At 64.1% G+C, this 18079-nt stretch overlaps 1 protein-coding gene across 1 annotated transcript; it reads left to right on the forward strand.

Moving 5' to 3' along the window:
- The first annotated feature begins 11330 nt into the window (after window positions 1-11330).
- On the forward strand, window positions 11331-18079 carry VGF (VGF nerve growth factor inducible). Its single transcript, XM_074941197.1, has 2 exons — window positions 11331-11383; window positions 14865-18079. The coding sequence occupies exon 2, from the start codon at window positions 14872-14874 to the stop codon at window positions 16306-16308; it is 1437 nt and encodes a 478-aa protein (XP_074797298.1). The 5' UTR covers window positions 11331-11383; window positions 14865-14871; the 3' UTR covers window positions 16309-18079.

Genomic DNA, 18079 nt, shown 5'->3' on the forward strand with positions numbered 1-18079 from the left:
CTACGCCTGGTTCTAGGGCTCCGGACTCCTGGGTTCTATGCCTGGTTTGAGGGCTCAGGACTCCTGGGTTCTACGCCTGATTCTAGGGCTCTGGACTCCTGGGTTCTACGCCTGGTTCTAGGGCTCAGGACTCCTGGGTTCTACACCTGATTCGAGGGCTCAGAACTCCTGGGTTCTACACCTGGTTCTAGGGCTCAGGACTCCTGGGTTCTATGCCTAGTTCTAGGGCTCAGGACTCCTGGGTTCTACGCCTGGTTCTAGGGCTCCGGACTCCTGGGTTCTATGCCTGGTTTGAGGGCTCAGGACTCCTGGGTTCTACACCTGGTTTGAGGGCTCAGGACTCCTGGGTTCTACGCCTGATTCTAGGGCTCTGGACTCCTGGGTTCTACGCCTGGTTCTAGGGCTCAGGACTCCTGGGTTCTACACCTGATTCGAGGGCTCAGAACTCCTGGGTTCTACACCTGGTTCTAGGGCTCAGGACTCCTGGGTTCTATGCCTAGTTCTAGGGCTCAGGACTCCTGGGTTCTACGCCTGGTTCTAGGGCTCCGGACTCCTGGGTTCTATGCCTGGTTCTAGGGCTCAGGACTTCTGGGTTCTATGCCTGGTTCTAGGGCTCAGGACTCCTGGGTTCCATGCCTGGTTCTAGATCACTTGGGTTCTATTCGTGGTTCCAAAGCTCAGGGCTCCTGGGTGCTGCAGAACCACGGTGGCAAAGTCCCTTCCCTTCCCTGGGTCTCAGTTTCCCCAGCGGTAAAATGGGGAGACTCACTCTGTCTGGGTAGGAAGCAGCAGAGCCCCGATCTCGGCTGGGTCTGGGCAGCGCCCGCTATGACAGGACCATGCACGTAAATACACACAAGCCCATAGTGCTTGTACGGACACCGCGGGCTGCGAGCCGCTGAGCTGACACCAGGGGGTGAATCCGTCTCGCAGTCCCTCACCTGCACCATTTATCTTCTCGGGGTGCAAAGCCTCCGTTCAGGGGAAAACTTGGTTGCAGTCGGGGAGAGACGCTGCCCCAGCGCTCCCCAGCTGCCCCCTTCTATTCGGGGAGCCGACACCCGACACCCTGGCATATGCAGACCGAGGGCACGCGGTGCAGGGGGCGTGGGGGTGTTGCTTCCCCGCTCAGCACTCACCATGAATCACACCCAGCCAGGTGTGCCACTGGGCTGGCACGTGACAGCCGGGCTCCTCGGGGTCCAGAAACCTCAGGGGCCATGCATGGAACCTGCCACCGCGGGTCAGAGAGAGAGTGAGAGAGTGTGTACGGGGCTGGCAGATAGATAGATAGATAGATAGATAGATAGATGGGGTGGATGGGGAATAGATAGATAGATAGATAGATAGATAGATAGATGGGGTGGATGGGGAATAGATAGATAGATAGATAGATAGATAGATAGATAGATAGATAGATAGATAGATAGATGGATGGGGTGGGTGGGGATAGATAGATAGATGATAGAAGAGGTGGATGGGGATAGATAGATAGAGGGGGTGGATGGGGATGGATAGACAGACAGACAGAGACAGAATTACGGCCTTGCACTCCCAGAGGGTGGGAGAGAGCCCAGCAGCACGGAGAAAAGCAAAGAAAATCAAAGCAAAGAAAGGACGTTATTGACTGTCAGTGCCCAGCACACGCCCCCACCCCGCGCCCGGCGCCATCAGCTGCCCACGTCCTCTCTGCCAGGGCTGTCCAAGCATGAAATTAAATCCAGCCGCCCACCTGGAGCAGCAGCTGAGCCTCCTTCCTGGGAGACGCAGAGCGAGCAGGGACTGACCCCACCGGGACAGGAGCCTGGCCCAGCTACGCCAGCTGGGATTTACTGACCCCAGCTGGGATCCGGCCCCATTGACCCCACGGAGCGACGGCCCATTGACCCCCAGCTGGGATCCGGCCCCATTGACCCCCCACGGAGCGACGGCCCATTGATCCCAGCTGGGATCCGGCCCCATTGACCCCCCACGGAGCGACGGCCCATTGACCCCAGCTGGGATGCAGCCCCATTGACCCCCACGGAGCGACGGCCCATTGACCCCAGCTGGGATCCAGCCCCATTGTCCCCCACGGAGCGACGGCCCATTGACCCCAGCTGGGATCCAGCCCCACTGACCCCCACGGAGCGACGGCCCATTGACCCCCAGCTGGGATCCAGCCCCATTGACCCCCCCACGGAGCGACGGCCCGTTGACCCCAGCTGGGATCCGGCCCCATTGACCCCACGGAGCGACGGCCCATTGGTCCCAGCTGGGATCCAGCCACATTGACCCCCCACGGAGCGACGGCCCATTGACCCCAGCTGGGATCCGGCCCCGTCGACCCCACGGAGCGACGGCCCATTGACCCCAGCTGGGATCCGGCCCCATTGACCCCCATGGAGCGACGGCCCATTGACCCCAGCTGGGATCCAGCCCCATCGACCCCCACGGAGCGACGGCCCATTGACCCCAGCTGGGATCCGGCCCCATTGACCCCCACGGAGCGACGGCCCATTGACCCCAGCTGGGATCCAGCCCCATCGACCCCACGGAGCGACGGCCCATTGACCCCAGCTGGGATCCGGCCCCATTGACCCCCCACGGAGCGACGGCCCATTGACCCCAGCTGGGATCCGGCCCCATTGACCCCCCACGGAGCGACGGTCCATTGACCCCAGCTGGGATCCAGCCCCATTGACCCCCACGGAGCGACGGCCCATTGACCCCAGCTGGGATCCAGCCCCATTGACCCCCACGGAGCGACGGCCCATTTACCCCAGCTGGGATCCAGCCCCACTGACCCCCACGGAGCGACGGCCCATTGACCCCAGCTGGGATCCAGCCCCATTGACCCCACGGAGCGACGGCCCATTGACCCCAGCTGGGATCCAGCCACATTGACCCCCACAGAGCGACGGCCCATTGACCCCAGCTGGGATCCAGCCCCATTGACCCCACGGAGCGACGGCCCATTGACCCCAGCTGGGATCCAGCCCCATCGACCTCACAGAGCGACGGCCCATTGACCCCAGCTGGGATCCAGCCCCATTGACCCCACGGAGCGACGGCCCATTGACCCCAGCTGGGATCCGGCCCCATTGACCCCCACGGAGCGACGGCACATTGACCCCAGCTGCGATCCGGCCCCATTGACCCCACGGAGTGACGGCCCATTGACCCCAGCTGGGATCCGGCCCCATTGACCCCACGGAGCGACGGCCCATTGACCCCCAGCTGGGATCCAGCCCCATTGACCCCCCCACAGAGCGACGGCCTGTTGACCCCAGCTGGGATCCGGCCCCATTGACCCCACGGAGCGACGGCCCATTGGTCCCAGCTGGGATCCAGCCACATTGACCCCCCACGGAGCGACGGCCCATTGACCCCAGCTGGGATCCGGCCCCATTGACCCCCACGGAGCGACGGCCCATTGACCCCAGCTGGGATCCAGCCCCATCGACCTCACGGAGCGACGGCCCATTGACCCCAGCTGGGATCCAGCCCCATCGACCCCCACGGAGCGACGGCCCATTGACTCCAGCTGGGATCCGGCCCCATTGACCCCCACGGAGCGACAGCCCATTGACCCCAGCTGGGATCCGGCCCCATTGACCCCCCACGGAGCGACGGCCCATTGACCCCAGCTGGGATCCAGCCCCATTGACCCCCACGGAGCGACGGCCCATTGACCCCAGCTGGGATCCAGCCCCACTGACCCCCACGGAGCGAAGGCCCATTGACCCCCAGCTGGGATCCGGCCCCATTGACCCCCACGGAGCGACGGCCCATTGACCCCAGCTGGGATCCAGCTCCACTGACCCCCACGGAGCGACGGCCCATTGACCCCCAGCTGGGATCCAGCCCCATTGACCCCCCCATGGAGCGACGGCCCGTTGACCCCAGCTGGGATCCGGCCCCATTGACCCCACGGAGCGACGGCCCATTGACCCCAGCTGGGATCCAGCCACATTGACCCCCCACGGAGCGACGGCCCATTGGTCCCAGCTGGGATCCAGCCACATTGACCCCCCACGGAGCGACGGCCCATTGACCCCAGCTGGGATCCGGCCCCGTCGACCCCACGGAGCGACGGCCCATTGACCCCAGCTGGGATCCGGCCCCATTGACCCCCACGGAGCGACGGCCCATTGACCCCAGCTGGGATCCAGCCCCATCGACCCCACGGAGCGACGGCCCATTGACCCCAGCTGGGATCCGGCCCCATTGACCCTCCACGGAGCGACGGCCCATTGACCCCAGCTGGGATCCGGCCCCATTGACCCCCCACGGAGCGACGGCCCATTGACCCCAGCTGGGATCCAGCCCCATTGACCCCCACGGAGCGACGGCCCATTGACCCCAGCTGGGATCCAGCCCCATTGACCCCCACGGAGCGACGGCCCATTGACCCCAGCTGGGATCCAGCCCCACTGACCCCCACGGAGCGACGGCCCATTGACCCCCAGCTGGGATCCAGCCCCATTGACCCCCCCATGGAGCGACGGCCCGTTGACCCCAGCTGGGATCCGGCCCCATTGACCCCACGGAGCGACGGCTCTTTGGTCCCAGCTGGGATCCAGCCACATTGACCCCCCACGGAGCGACGGCCCATTGACCCCAGCTGGGATCCGGCCCCGTCGACCCCACGGAGCGACGGCCCATTGACCCCAGCTGGGATCCGGCCCCATTGACCCTCCACGGAGCGACGGCCCATTGACCCCAGCTGGGATCCGGCCCCATTGACCCCCCACGGAGCGACGGCCCATTGACCCCAGCTGGGATCCAGCCCCATTGACCCCCACGGAGCGACGGCCCATTGACCCCAGCTGGGATCCAGCCCCATTGACCCCCACGGAGCGACGGCCCATTGACCCCAGCTGGGATCCAGCCCCACTGACCCCCACGGAGCGACGGCCCATTGACCCCCAGCTGGGATCCAGCCCCATTGACCCCCCCATGGAGCGACGGCCCGTTGACCCCAGCTGGGATCCGGCCCCATTGACCCCACGGAGCGACGGCTCTTTGGTCCCAGCTGGGATCCAGCCACATTGACCCCCCACGGAGCGACGGCCCATTGACCCCAGCTGGGATCCGGCCCCGTCGACCCCACGGAGCGACGGCCCATTGACCCCAGCTGGGATCCGGCCCCATTGACCCCCACGGAGTGACGGCCCATTGACCCCAGCTGGGATCCAGCCCCATCGACCCCACGGAGCGACGGCCCATTGACCCCAGCTGGGATCCGGCCCCATTAACCCCCCACGGAGCGACGGCCCATTTACCCCAGGTGGGATCCAGCCCCATTGACCCCCACGGAGCGACGGCCCATTGACCCCCAGCTGGAATCCAGCCCCATTGACCCCCCCACGGAGCGACGGCCTGTTGACCCCAGCTGGGATCCGGCCCCATTGACCCCACGGAGCGACGGCCCATTGGTCCCAGCTGGGATCCAGCCACATTGACCCCCCACGGAGCGACGGCCCATGGACCCCAGCTGGGATCCAGCCCCATCGACCTCACAGAGCGACGGCCCATTGACCCCAGCTGGGATCCAGCCCCATTGACCCCACGGAGCGACGGCCCATTGACCCCAGCTGGGATCCAGCCCCATTGACCCCACGGAGCGACGGCCCATTTACCCCAGCTGGGATCCGGCCCCATCGACCCCCCACGGAGCGACGGCCCATTGACCCCAGCTGGGATCCAGCCCCATTGACCCCCACAGAGCGACGGCCCATTGACCCCAGCTGCGATCTGGCCCCATTGACCCCCACGGAGTGACCGCCCATTGACCCCAGCTGGGATCCGGCCCCATCGACCCCCATGGAGCGACGGCCCATTGACCCCAGCTGGGATCCAGCCCCATTGACCCCCACGGAGCGACGGCCCATTGATCCCAGCTGGGATCCGGCCCCATCGACCCCCATGGAGCGACGGCCCATTGACCCCAGCTGGGATCCAGCCCCATTGACCCCCCCACGGAGCGACGGCCCATTGACCCCAGCTGGGATCCGGCCCCATTGACCCCCATGGAGCGACGGCCCATTGACCCCAGCTAGGATCCAGCCCCATTGACCCCACGGAGCGACGGCCCATTGACCCCCAGCTGCGGGGGGGGGAATCGGGCTCCATTGACTCTGATGGTGCACTGCTGGTTAACTCCAGCTGGAATCCAGCCCCATGGACCCCACAGAGCGACAGCCCAGAATCGGGCCTCATCGATGCGGATGGCGCGATGTTGGTTTACCCCAGTTGGGATCGGGCCCCACTGAGTCACACACACGCTCTGGCCCCTCGGCCGCCGCCCCCGCTCGGGTGACTCACACGCGACGCGTCATTGGCTGCTCCACAGCCCAGAACTCGCCATTCGGGCCGGGCCGGGCTGGCAGGGGGCCAGGGAAGGGGGCAGAGGCGGCTGAGAGGCGAGCTCAGGGGTGGGGTGGGGGGAGTGTGAAAGGAGCTGGGGGAGGGGGGCAGAGATATGGGTGTGTCGGGGGGAGAGTGTCATACACTGCAGCGTTGGAGAGAGATAGATAGATAGAGGGGTTGTATGCGGACAGATAGAAAGGCGCCCCGATCTCGGCTGGGTCTGGGCCGCGCCCGCCCGACGGGGCCCCCATCTCGGCTGGGTCTGGGCCGCGCCCGCCCGATGGGGCCCCGATCCGGGCTGGGTCTGGGCAGCGCCTGCCCGACAGGGCCCCGATCTCGGCTGGGTCTGGGCCGCGCCCTCCCGTCGGGTCCTGATCTCGGTTGGGTATGGGCAGCGCCCGCCCGACAGGGCCCCAATCTTGGCTGGGTCTGGGCAGCGCCCGGCGCAACGGGGCCCCAATCTCAGCTGGGTCTGGGCCGCGCCCGCCCGACGGGGCCCCGATCTCGGCTGGGTCTGGGCCGCGCCCGCCCGACGGGGCCCCGATCTCGGCTGGGTCTGGGCCGCGCCCGCCCGACAGGGTCCCGATCTCGGCTGGGTCTGGGCAGCGCCCGGCGCAACAGGGCCCCAATCTCGGCTGGGTCTGGGCCGCGCCCGCCCGACGGGGCCCCGATCTCGGCTGGGTCTGGGCCGCGCCCACCCGACAGGGCCCCGATCTTGGCTGGGTCTGGGCCGCGCCCGCCCGACGGGGCCCCGATCTCGGCTGGGTCTGGGCCGCGCCCGCCCGACGGGGCCCCGATCTCGGCTGGGTCTGGGCCGCGCCCTCCCGTCGGGTCCTGATCTCGGTTGGGTCTGGGCCGCGCCCTCCCGACGGGGCCCCGATCTTGGCTGGGTCTGGGCAGCGCCCGGTGAGACGGGGCCCCGATCTCAGCTGGGTCTGGGCAGCGCCCGCCCGACGGGGCCCCGATCTCGGCTGGGTCTGAGCCGCACCCGCCTGATGGGGCCCCGATCTCGGCTGGGTCTGGGCCTCGCCAGCCCAACGGGGCCCCGATCTTGGCTGGGTCTGGGCCTTGCCCGCCCGTCGGGGCCCTGATCTCGGCTGGGTCTGGCCAGCGCCCTCCTGTCGGGGCCCCGATCTTGGCTGGGTCTGGGCCGCGCCCGCCCGACGGGGCCCCGATCTCGGCTGGGTCTGGGCAGCGCCCGCCTGATGGGGCCCCGATCTCGGCTGGGTCTGGGCCTCGCCAGCCCGACGGGGCCCCGATCTTGGCTGGGTCTGGGCCTTGCCCGCCCGTCGGGGCCCTGATCTCGGCTGGGTCTGGCCAGCGCCCACCTGTCGGGGCCCCGATCTTGGCTGGGTCTGGGCCGCGCCCGGCGCGACGGGACCCCAATCTCAGCTGGGTCTGGGCAGCGCCTGGCGAGACGGGGCCCCAATCTCGGCTAGGTCTGGGCAGCACCCGCCCGACGGGGCCCCGATCTCGGCTAGGTATGGGCTGTGCCCAGCGTGACAGGGCCCCGATCTTGGCTGGGTCTGGGCCGTGCCCGGCGTGACAGGGCCGCGATCTCGGCTGGGTCTGGGCATCGCCCGGCCAGCGGGCAGGGGGACGCTGAAGCCCGGGCACAGGGACGGGGAGCCCTTGGCTCTAGACGATGGATTTTTCCCTGCGCTGGGTTTGGGCGGGTGCCCGCTCTTGGCAGGCGCTGCAGGGAGATCCCCAGCCCGGCCCATGGAGGGACGGGGGGGAAGGTGGTGGTGGGGAGGGGCAGTCAGTGGTGGGTGCCTTGGAGCGGGTGCGGGTGGGAGATGGATGCAGAGCCGCGGGGGCGGACATGGGGGAAGGTACAAAAATAACCCACGGGAGAGAAAGAAACTATTAAAATTCTCCCGTCTCTGCTTTCAAGCCCCACCCCCCACTTACTGCCCCCCCTTCTCAGCCCCCCCCCCACCCGCAGCAGCACCCACGGGCTGTGGAGGAATTTTTGTCTTAAAGCGATTTATCCCCCCCCTCCAGTGGGAGGAATGTGCTGGGGGGGGAGGTGAGTCCAGCACCAAGGACAGGGGCGGGGGGGGGATCCTTCCCCTGCAGTGGGAGACCCTCCCCCCGCCCCAGCTGGACCCACGTGCGACACTGCTGTCGTCAGCTCCCTCCCCGTGCCGGCTCCCTCCCGCCCCCCCCCTGCTCCGTGGGATCCTTCTACTGCAGGGTGAATCATCCAGGGACCTGCTGGAGCCGTGGGGGGCGGGGGGGGGAGAGCTGGGGAAGGGGGAGGGGATGCTGGCTGTATCCAGCCCCTCAGCTCCTGGATTAGCTGCCTCTGCAGAGCTCCCCCCAGCCCTTGCCCCCAGCCATCAGCTGCCTCTGCCCCCCAGCCCCTGCTCCCCCCAGCCCCTCCCCCCAGCCTCTGCCCCCCGGATTAGCTGTGTGTGCAGGGCCCCCTCCCAGGAGCTCTGAGCCTGTTTCCACGTCTCTTTGCCTTTTAATAGCAATAAACCTGGCGGGGTGAGAGACGCTCAGTAGGAGAGCTGGGGGGGGGGGGGGCTGCTGCAATTAGTGACTCATCCTGCCTGCCCCCCCTCCCCGCCTGAAAATGCCCTAGAAAGATCCCTTCCCCCCGCCCCCCCGGGATCCGGGGCGTGGGGGGTTTTATAGCCACAAAACGGGGAGCTGTAATCTCATGATGGATGGCGTGAGATAGATAGATAGATAGAGGGGGTGGATGAAGATAGATAGATAGATAGATAGAGGGGGTGGATGGGGATAGATAGATAGATAGATAGATAGATAGGGCGGATGAAGATAGATAGAGGGGGTGGATGGGGATAGATAGATAGATAAGATAGATGGGGTGGATGGGGATAGATAGATAGAGGGGGTGGGTGGGGATAGATAGATAGATAGATAGAGGGGGTGAATGGGGATAGAAAGATAGATAGATAGATAGATAGAGGGGGTGGGTGGGGATAGATAGATAGTTAGAAGGGATGGGTGGGGATAGATAGATAGATAGAGGGGGTGGGTGGGGATAGATAGAGGGGGTGGATGAAGATAGATAGAGGGGGTGGATGGGGATAGATAGATAGATTAGATAGATGGGGTGGATGGGGATAAATAGAGGGGGTGGATGGGGATAGATAGATAGATAGATAGATAGATAGATAGAGGGGGTGGATGGGGATAGATAGATAGATAGATAGATAGATAGATAGATAGATAGAGGGGGTGGGTGGGGATGGATAGATAGATAGATGGAGGAGGTGGGTGGGGATAGATAGATAGATGGGGTGGATGAAGATAGATAGATAGAGGGGGTGAATGGGGATAGAAAGATAGATAGATAGATAGATAGAGGGGGTGGGTGGGGATAGATAGATAGAGGGGGTGGGTGGGGATAGATAGATAGTTAGAAGGGATGGGTGGGGATAGATAGATAGATGTGGTGGATGGGGATAGATAGATAGATAGAGGGGGTGGGTGGGGATAGATAGAGGGGGTGGATGAAGATAGATAGAGGGGGTGGATGGGGATAGATAGATAGATTAGATAGATGGGGTGGATGGGGATAAATAGAGGGGGTGGATGGGGATAGATAGATAGATAGAGGGGGTGGATGGGGATAGATAGATAGATAGGTAGATAGATAGATAGATAGATAGATAGATGGGGTGGATGGGGATAGATAGATAGATAGATAGATAGATAGATAGATAGATAGATAGATAGAGGGGGTGGGTGGGGATGGATAGATAGATAGATGGAGGAGGTGGGTGGGGATGGATAGATAGATGGGGTGGATGGGGATAGATAGATAGTTAGAAGGGGTGGGTGGGGATAGATAGATGATTGTGTGCATGGGGACAGACAGACAGGTGTATGTGTGGGGGGACCGATGGGGGGGACGGGGGGGACCACAATCACACACACCGAGATCTATACCCATCACACGGTCTCCTGGCTGGGGCCCCTCACCCCCCCACCCCGCACAGACACCGGCGGACAAAGGCAGCCGCACAACGCACAGGCCCAAAGACAAAGACACATCTGTGCTGCTCTCACAAAACATGCCGGGAGACAACTGTAATGTCCCCCCCCCACCCCCACCTAGCCAGCCAGCTCCAATACAGGGACACACACCCAATCACACACACACACACTCAGACATCAGCAGCCACGCAACCCCACCCAGCACACAGCCACACACCCCAGCACACACACACACACAGCACGCCCACCCGCACATACAACCCCACCCAGCACACAGAGCAGATACACACACACCCCAGGCAGAGCCTCACTCAGCACACACACACACACACACACACACACTACAATCCTCCACACAATTGCACTCAGCACCCCCCCCCCACAATCCCACCCAGGACAAACACAGATTCCTACGCACACAGACACAAACACACAATCCCACCCAGCACACATTCCCAGCAGACACACTCACACACATTCAGTCACACCCCCACTCAGCAGACACACACACTCCCACCCAGCACAAACGCATTTCTACACACACACAGCACGTACACACACACACACTGCAGCAGCTGCGCCGCACCCATGGCACGAAGCCGGCCCTAAAATTCATGGGGGGGGGTCCCGCTAACCAGCCCCCCCCGCTCTCCCCCGGGAGGGGTTGATACATTATCTCCACGGCTCATTGACTCCCCCCCCCCACCGCGGGGCGAGGCCTCCCTCCCGCTAGTAAAAACTCCCCCCTCCCCCCGCCCCATTCATCCTTTCATTCATCGCTCCCCCATTGAGCCCCTCCCGGCTTCCTCTCGTTCATTCATTCATTCCGAAGCAGCGTCCCCTCGCAGCTCCGCGCATGTGTGAGACTCCCCCTCCCCCTTCCTCCAATCCCGGTCGGATTTTATGAATGGGCCATTGACGTCAATGGGGCCCCCTCCCTACCCCACGTGGGCTCGCGCCTGTCTATAAAGGCGGCCCCTGTCCAGGGTGCTGAAGGCAGATCGCGCCCAGCTCTGGGGAGGGGGACGGACACAGCCCTGCCGCACGGCCGGTAAACAGCCCCCCCGCATACCCGGGCGTGGGGGGGGTGTCAGTGTGGATCCCCCTCCCTTTGCTGCATGTGTGGGGTGGATCCCCGGGAGAGGGGCGCTGGGAATCGGTACCCCGCTGGGGGAATGGGGGGGTCCCTAATACAGGGGTGCTAGGAAAGGGGGACCCCGCTGGAGGAATTGGGGGTCCCTGACATATAGGGACGCTAGGAAAGGGGGACCCCGCTGGGGGAATGGGGGGTCCCTGATACAGGGGCGCTAGGAAAGGGGGACCCCGCTGGGGGAATGGGGGGGTCCCTAATACAGGGGTGCTAGGAAAGGGGGACCCCGCTGGAGGAATTGGGGGTCCCTGACATATAGGGACGCTAGGAAAGGGGGACCCCGCTGGGGGAATGGGGGGTCCCTGATACAGGGGCGCTAGGAAAGGGGGACCCCGCTGGGGGAATTGGGGGTCCCTGATACAGAGGCGCTGGGAACGGGTACCCGGTCGGGAGAAATTGGGGGGTCCCTGATATAGAGGGGCGCTGGGAAGGGGGAATGCGGTGGAGGAGATGCGGTTGCAGGTAGCCAGGGTGGGGATTCCCTCATGCCGGGAAGCGGCTCTCCCAGCAGACCCGCATGCGGGGGCGGGAGGGTGCGGGGAAGGGAAGCGGGCAGGAGGCAGGGCGGAGAGAAAGACCGGGAGGAGGGGGGGTTCTCCCTTCCCGTGGGGAGAGAGGAGGGGCAGCCGCTCCCCCTCAAGTCCTCCGCCACCCCCTTTCCCCTGCACCCCTCCCCCTAATCCCCTCCCCACCGCACTCCCCCTTCCATTCCGCACCCCCATACCTCCCTCCCCATCTCCTGTCTGCAGCCCCCCAGTCCCCTTCCCTATTTCCCCTCCGCAGTCCCTCCCCTCCAAGACCTTCCCCATCCCTGCTAGGGCGGGGCGAGCCCGCAGGCGGCAGGGACGGGAAATCCTGCAGGCTGAGTGGAGGGATGGGGGTGAAAAGATAGACGTGTCATTGTGTGAGCTTGGCTATTGCGTGTGTGCGAGTGCCCCCCCGTGAGAGGCACTGGGCATGTCATCGTGTGAGCCTGGGCTATTGCGTGTGCCCCCCCCCCGTGAGCGGTGCTGGGCGTGTAATTGTGTGAGCATGGGCTATTGCGTGTGTGTGCTCGTGCCCCCCCCGTGAGAGGTGCTGGGCATGTCATTGTGTGAGCGTGGGCTATTGCGTGTGTGCGCGAGTGCCCCCCCTGTGAGAGGTGCTGGGCGTGTCATTGTGTGAGCGTGGGCTATTGCGTGTGTGTGCTCGTGCCCCCCCTGTGAGAGGTGCTGGGCGTGTCATTGTGTGAGCGTGGGCTATTGCGTGTGTGTGCTCGTGCCCCCCCTGTGAGAGGTGCTGGGCGTGTCATTGTGTGAGCGTGGGCTATTGCGTGTGCGTGCTCGTGCCCCCCCCGTGAGAGGTGCTGGGCGTGTCATTGTGTGAGTGTGGGCTATTGCGTGTGTGTGCTCGTGCCCCCCCCGTGAGAGGTGCTGGGCGTGTAATTGTGTGAGCGTGGGCTATTGCGTGTGTGTGCTCGTGCCCCCCCCATGAGAGGTGCTGGGCGTGTCATTGTGTGAGTGTGGGCTATTGCGTGTGTGCACGAGTGCCCCCCCGTGAGCGGTGCTGGGCGTGTAATTGTGTGAGCGTGGGCTATTGCGTGTGTGTGCTCATGCCCCCCCCGTGAGAGGTGCTGGGCGTGTCATTGTGTGAGCGTGGGCTATTGCGTGTGTGTGCTCGTGCCCCCCCCGTGAGAGGTGCTGGGCGTGTCATTGTGTGAGTGTGGGCTATTGCGTGTGTGCACGAGTGCCCCCCCGTGAGCGGTGCTGGGCGTGTAATTGTGTGAGCGTGGGCTATTGCGTGTGTGTGCTCATGCCCCCCCCGTGAGAGGTGCTGGGCGTGTCATTGTGTGAGCGTGGGCTATTGCGTGTGTGCGAGTGCCCCCCCCGTGAGAGGTGCTGGGTGTGTAATTGTGTGAGCGTGGGCTATTGCGTGTGTGTGCTCGTGCCCCCCCGTGAGAGGTGCTGGGCGTGTCATTGTGTGAGCGTGGGCTATTGCGTGTGTGCGAGTGCCTCCCCCGTGAGAGGTGCTGGGTGTGTAATTGTGTGAGCGTGGGCTATTGCGTGTGTGTGCTCGTGCCCCCCCCATGAGCGGTGCTGGGCGTGTCATTGTGTGAGCGTGGGCTATTGCGTGTGTGCGAGTGCCTCCCCCGTGAGAGGTGCTGGGTGTGTAATTGTGTGAGCGTGGGCTATTGCGTGTGTGTGCTTGTGCCCCCCCCATGAGCGGTGCTGGGCGTGTCATTGTGTGAGCGTGGGCTATTGCATGTGTGCGCATGTTCCCCCCCTGAGAGGTGCTGGGCATGTCATTGTGTGAGCGTGGGCTATTGCGTGTGTGTACTCGTGCCCCCCCCGTGAGCAGTGCTGGGCGTGTAATTGTGTGAGCGTGGGCTATTGCGTGTGTGTGCTCGTGCCCCCCTATGAGCGGTGCTGGGCGTGTAATTGTGTGAGCGTGGGCTATTGCGTGTGTGTGCAAGTGCCCCCCCGTGAGAGGTGCTGGGCGTGTCATTGTGTGAGCGTGGGCTATTGCGTGTGTGCGCGAGTGCCCCCCCTGTGAGCGGTGCTGGGCGTGTCATTGTGTGAGCGTGGGCTATTGCGTGTGTGTGCTCGTGCCCCCCCTGTGAGAGGTGCTGGGCGTGTCATTGTGTGAGCGTGGGCTATTGCGTGTGCGTGCTCGTGCCCCCCCCGTGAGAGGTGCTGGGCGTGTCATTGTGTGAGCGTGGGCTATTGCGTGTGCGTGCTCGTGCCCCCCCCGTGAGAGGTGCTGGGCGTGTAATTGTGTGAACGTGGGCTATTGCGTGTGTGCGAGTGCCCCCCCGTGAGAGGTGCTGGGCGTGTAATTGTGTGAACGTGGGCTATTGCGTGTGTGCGAGTGCCCCCCCCGTGAGCAGTGCTGGGTGTGTAATTGTGTGAGCCTGGGCTAGTGCGTGTGTGCGCACACGCCCCCCCTCCCGGTGATGGTGTTGGGCGTGCAACTGCCAGGGTATTGTGTGCATCCACGAACGTGTCCTAGCGATTGCGCACGCAACGGCTGGTGAGCGTGCAAAAGGAACGATAGGATGCAACTGTGGGCGTGCCCCCGTGCGAGGGGCTGGGGATGGGGGGGCGCATCTCCGCTGCTAACAAACCTGGGGTGGGGGGGTTCCCGACCCGGGTTACGTTAGCAGGGAAGACTCGGCACCTCTGTGACGCGGGGAAAGGCCACGCCCTTTTCTCTGCAGGGAAAGCAGATCCCAGGGCCAGGCTGGCGTGGGAGATCGCCGGGCACTCCTCCGGCTGGGGTGAATCCCTGGGGCTCTCCCTTTGGGGTGTCGGCAGGCCAGTCCCCCCTCCAGCTGGGCATGGCTCTGAGCTAGCGGGGGACTGATGCTGGCTGCACCCCCCCCCATTCTCTGTCTCCCCTGCAGAAGCACCATGCTGGGCTCACACGCCCCTCTCCGCGGAGCCGCCCTGCTCCTCTCCATCAGCCTCCTGACGCAGAGCCGCCTGCACGCTGCCCCCCTGTCCCTGGGGGAGGATGCCCGCCCCGAGGAGCCCCGCCAGCCCAGCCCCGCGCCCCCCGCCAAGGAGGTCCGGGCGAGAGCCCTGCCCGCCCCCAGCCGGGAAGGCGGGGATGCCAAGGAGGAGGAAGATGACGACGAGCTCTTCGGAGACGTGGACCCCAAGGCCTTGGCCGCCGCGCTGCTTCAGGCCCTGGGCAACGGGGGCCACAACTCTCCGGATAAGCGCCGGGCTCCGGACGAGGAGCGGGTGCAGAGCCAGAGCCGGAGCACCAGCCTGGGGGCGGGCCGGGCCCGGGAGCAGCAGCTGGAGGAAGAGGAGGAGGAGGAAGGCAGAGACAGCAGCTCCCAGGAGCTGGAGAGCCTGCAGGCCCTGCTGCGGGAGCTGCGGCCGCTCGGCCCCGCGGCCAAGCGGGAGGGCGCCCAGGGGGACGCCGGCCACAACGCGGTGCTGAAGGAGCTGGAGGAGTACGAGCGGCTGCGGGCTGGCACCAAGCGCCGGGCCCCGCCGGCCGAGCCCTGGGCCGGCGCCAGGAAACTGAGGCAGCAGCAGCAGCTGGAGCACCAGCTCCTGCAGCGGCGCTATGAGGAGCTGGCCGAGAGCCGGCGGCAGGCCGAGGAAGCCCGCAAGGCGGCCGCCGAGGAGGAGCGGCTGGCCGACATGGCCTCTGACCTGCTGCTGCAGTACCTGCTGAAGGGCCGGGAGGACGAGGGCGAGCCAGGGGCCAATGCCCGCGAGGAGGAGGAGGAGGAGGAAGAAGAGGGCAGGTTCCGGGGTGGCCGGGCCAAGGGCAGCCCCTTGCTCTTCGAGGACGAGGAAGGCAACGTGGCGGAGGACAAGCGCTCTGACGAGGAGGAGGAGGAGGAGGACGACGACGTCATCGACCCCAACACCATCGACCAGCTGATCGAGCTCTCCACCAAGCTGCACCTGCCAGCCGACGACGTCATCGACATCATCAACGACGTGGAGAAGAAGAAGAAGGAGGCGGCAGCGGTACTGCCGGTGGCGCCCAAGCACCAGGCCAAGCCGGCCCCCTATGCCCCGGCCCGGCCCTACTATCCTGCTGCCCCCTGGCGCCGCCCCAAGCCGGACGAGCGGGACTGGAACGAGGTGCTGCACGGGGACGACTACCCCAAGAGGTACCTGGCCAAGCAGAACGACTTCTCCAACTACATCCAGCCCAGGGCGTTCCAGCTGCCTCCGCCGCCATCCTACCACCGCAGCCGCCACCTGCCGGGCTCTCTGGCGCCCAGGGACGAGACCGCCGCCGCCAGCCGAGCCCGAGAAGACGAGATGGAGAACTACATCGAGCAGGTGCTGATGGACCACGGCCAGGCGTTCCAGTGAATCGGGTCCACCGCCCCCACCCCGAAATCTCAATCCCCCCAGCCCCATCTCCCCATGGAGAAGCGTGGTCATTCTGAGTGTCCCAAGCATTTCAGGTTGTGCATGAGTCAGGAGAACAAACCCCCTCCCTCCCCGCGCCCGCGCCGCCCCCCCGGACTTTAGGATTCCCGGGGCCCCACCAAACCTGCCGCGCTTGAAGGAACAGGGGGAGGGGGGATGGGTGTTGTGGAAGGCGTGGGCCCGCCCGGCCATCGGGGAACACGCCTCCCCCCTCCTTCCGAGGAGACGCTCTGTGCAGGTGACAGGAGGTGCCAGCCCAGGGAGAACCCGATCCCGACTCTCTTCTCCAAGCCCCCAGGGACAAGACCCCAGTGTGTCGTCAGCTCTCAGGCGCGTCAGAATCCTCCAAAGCCAGTGGCCCCAGCCCCTTCTAGTGTGGACATGAACAATGTCCCCAAACCCCAGTCGGATGGGCAAGGGGAGGCAACTTGCTCACTTCCCCTCTTACGATCCTGGACAGCAGCCAGTGAGGGGAGTCCCAAAAAATCTAGACCAGGTCGCTGAAAACAGAGCAAAGACCCAATTGGCTCCAAAATTACCATCCCACCAGGACGGTCTCTCGGCTTCGGCTTGTTTTTCCTTCTCTCATCTCAGCACTTTCCCACCCTCCTCCCTTCTGTACAATTTTCAAACACAAACGCAGGGAAGGGACGCGCAATATGTGGATGTGAAAAAACGGAGAGGGTTGGTTTCAACATGAACTTCTGGCCATTCCTCCGGGGAGGAGAAAGCCAGAGAGTCCTGAGGCGGCGGGGGGATTTATGGACTCGGGGGAAACTCTGCCCCGCGGGTGGGTAAAATCGGCACCGCTCCGTTGACTTTAAGGAACTGGCGACTTGACTTCAGGGGTGCCGATCCTAACATTTACAGGCGCCACAAACAGGTTTCAATGCCATCCTGTCTGAGCTCTTACCTAACTCAGGTGGAGCACAGACCCCCAGCCCATATCTGGTGGTTGAGCCAGAGTCTCTTTGCGAGAGACTCTCAAGGTGAAGACTCTGAATTCTGGAGAAGGGCGTCCAATAGGGGCGGTCATCAAAAGAGCTCCAGGGTAGCAGGTTTACATGCCCGGATCTAGGTCACCAACACACCTTCTCTCTTGGACGATCCCACACTGATCCTTCCTGTTGCCCCAGAATTAAGCTTTGCAGGCGGCCGCCCTCCAGAGAAGGAATGAGGGGAGAACAGAGTGAGATATTCCATACCAAACTGCCTTATCAAGCTATCTTTCCACCGGGTTGTTTCTTCCATCAACTGACACCGAAGCTCGAGGTTAAATATTGTGACTCTGCCAGTGTTACGCACCCCAAAAACATGCCCCCCCAACCCCTGCCAGGCATGCCGCGTGCTGTGTCTTGCTGTGAATTCACCACCATCCGAACACTCAGAACCAGCGTCCTAAGGAAACTACCAGCATTTCCAGCCAAGCAACTGATCAGTTCTAACCCACGAAGAGGCTGCCGTTGACGGCGGGGGAGCGCACGGCTCGGGGATGGGCGTTGTACTGAGGGCGTTTGCGCGTGTATTTTCACCTGCATCCAGTTTCCGAGTGTGTGAGATTCTTGGCTTTGTGGTGTCCGGTTCCCGGTCCTGTGCCGTTTGTTTCGATGTCCTGACCTCTGTGTCGTACTTAATAAAACACATTTGGCCTGTTGTAAATAGCATGTGGAATTACTAGTTTTGCTAAGAAATAAAAGCAACTATTTTATTA

Source organism: Natator depressus, chromosome 28 (assembly GCF_965152275.1).
Source record: "Natator depressus isolate rNatDep1 chromosome 28, rNatDep2.hap1, whole genome shotgun sequence".
Taxonomy (NCBI): Eukaryota; Metazoa; Chordata; order Testudines; family Cheloniidae; genus Natator; species Natator depressus.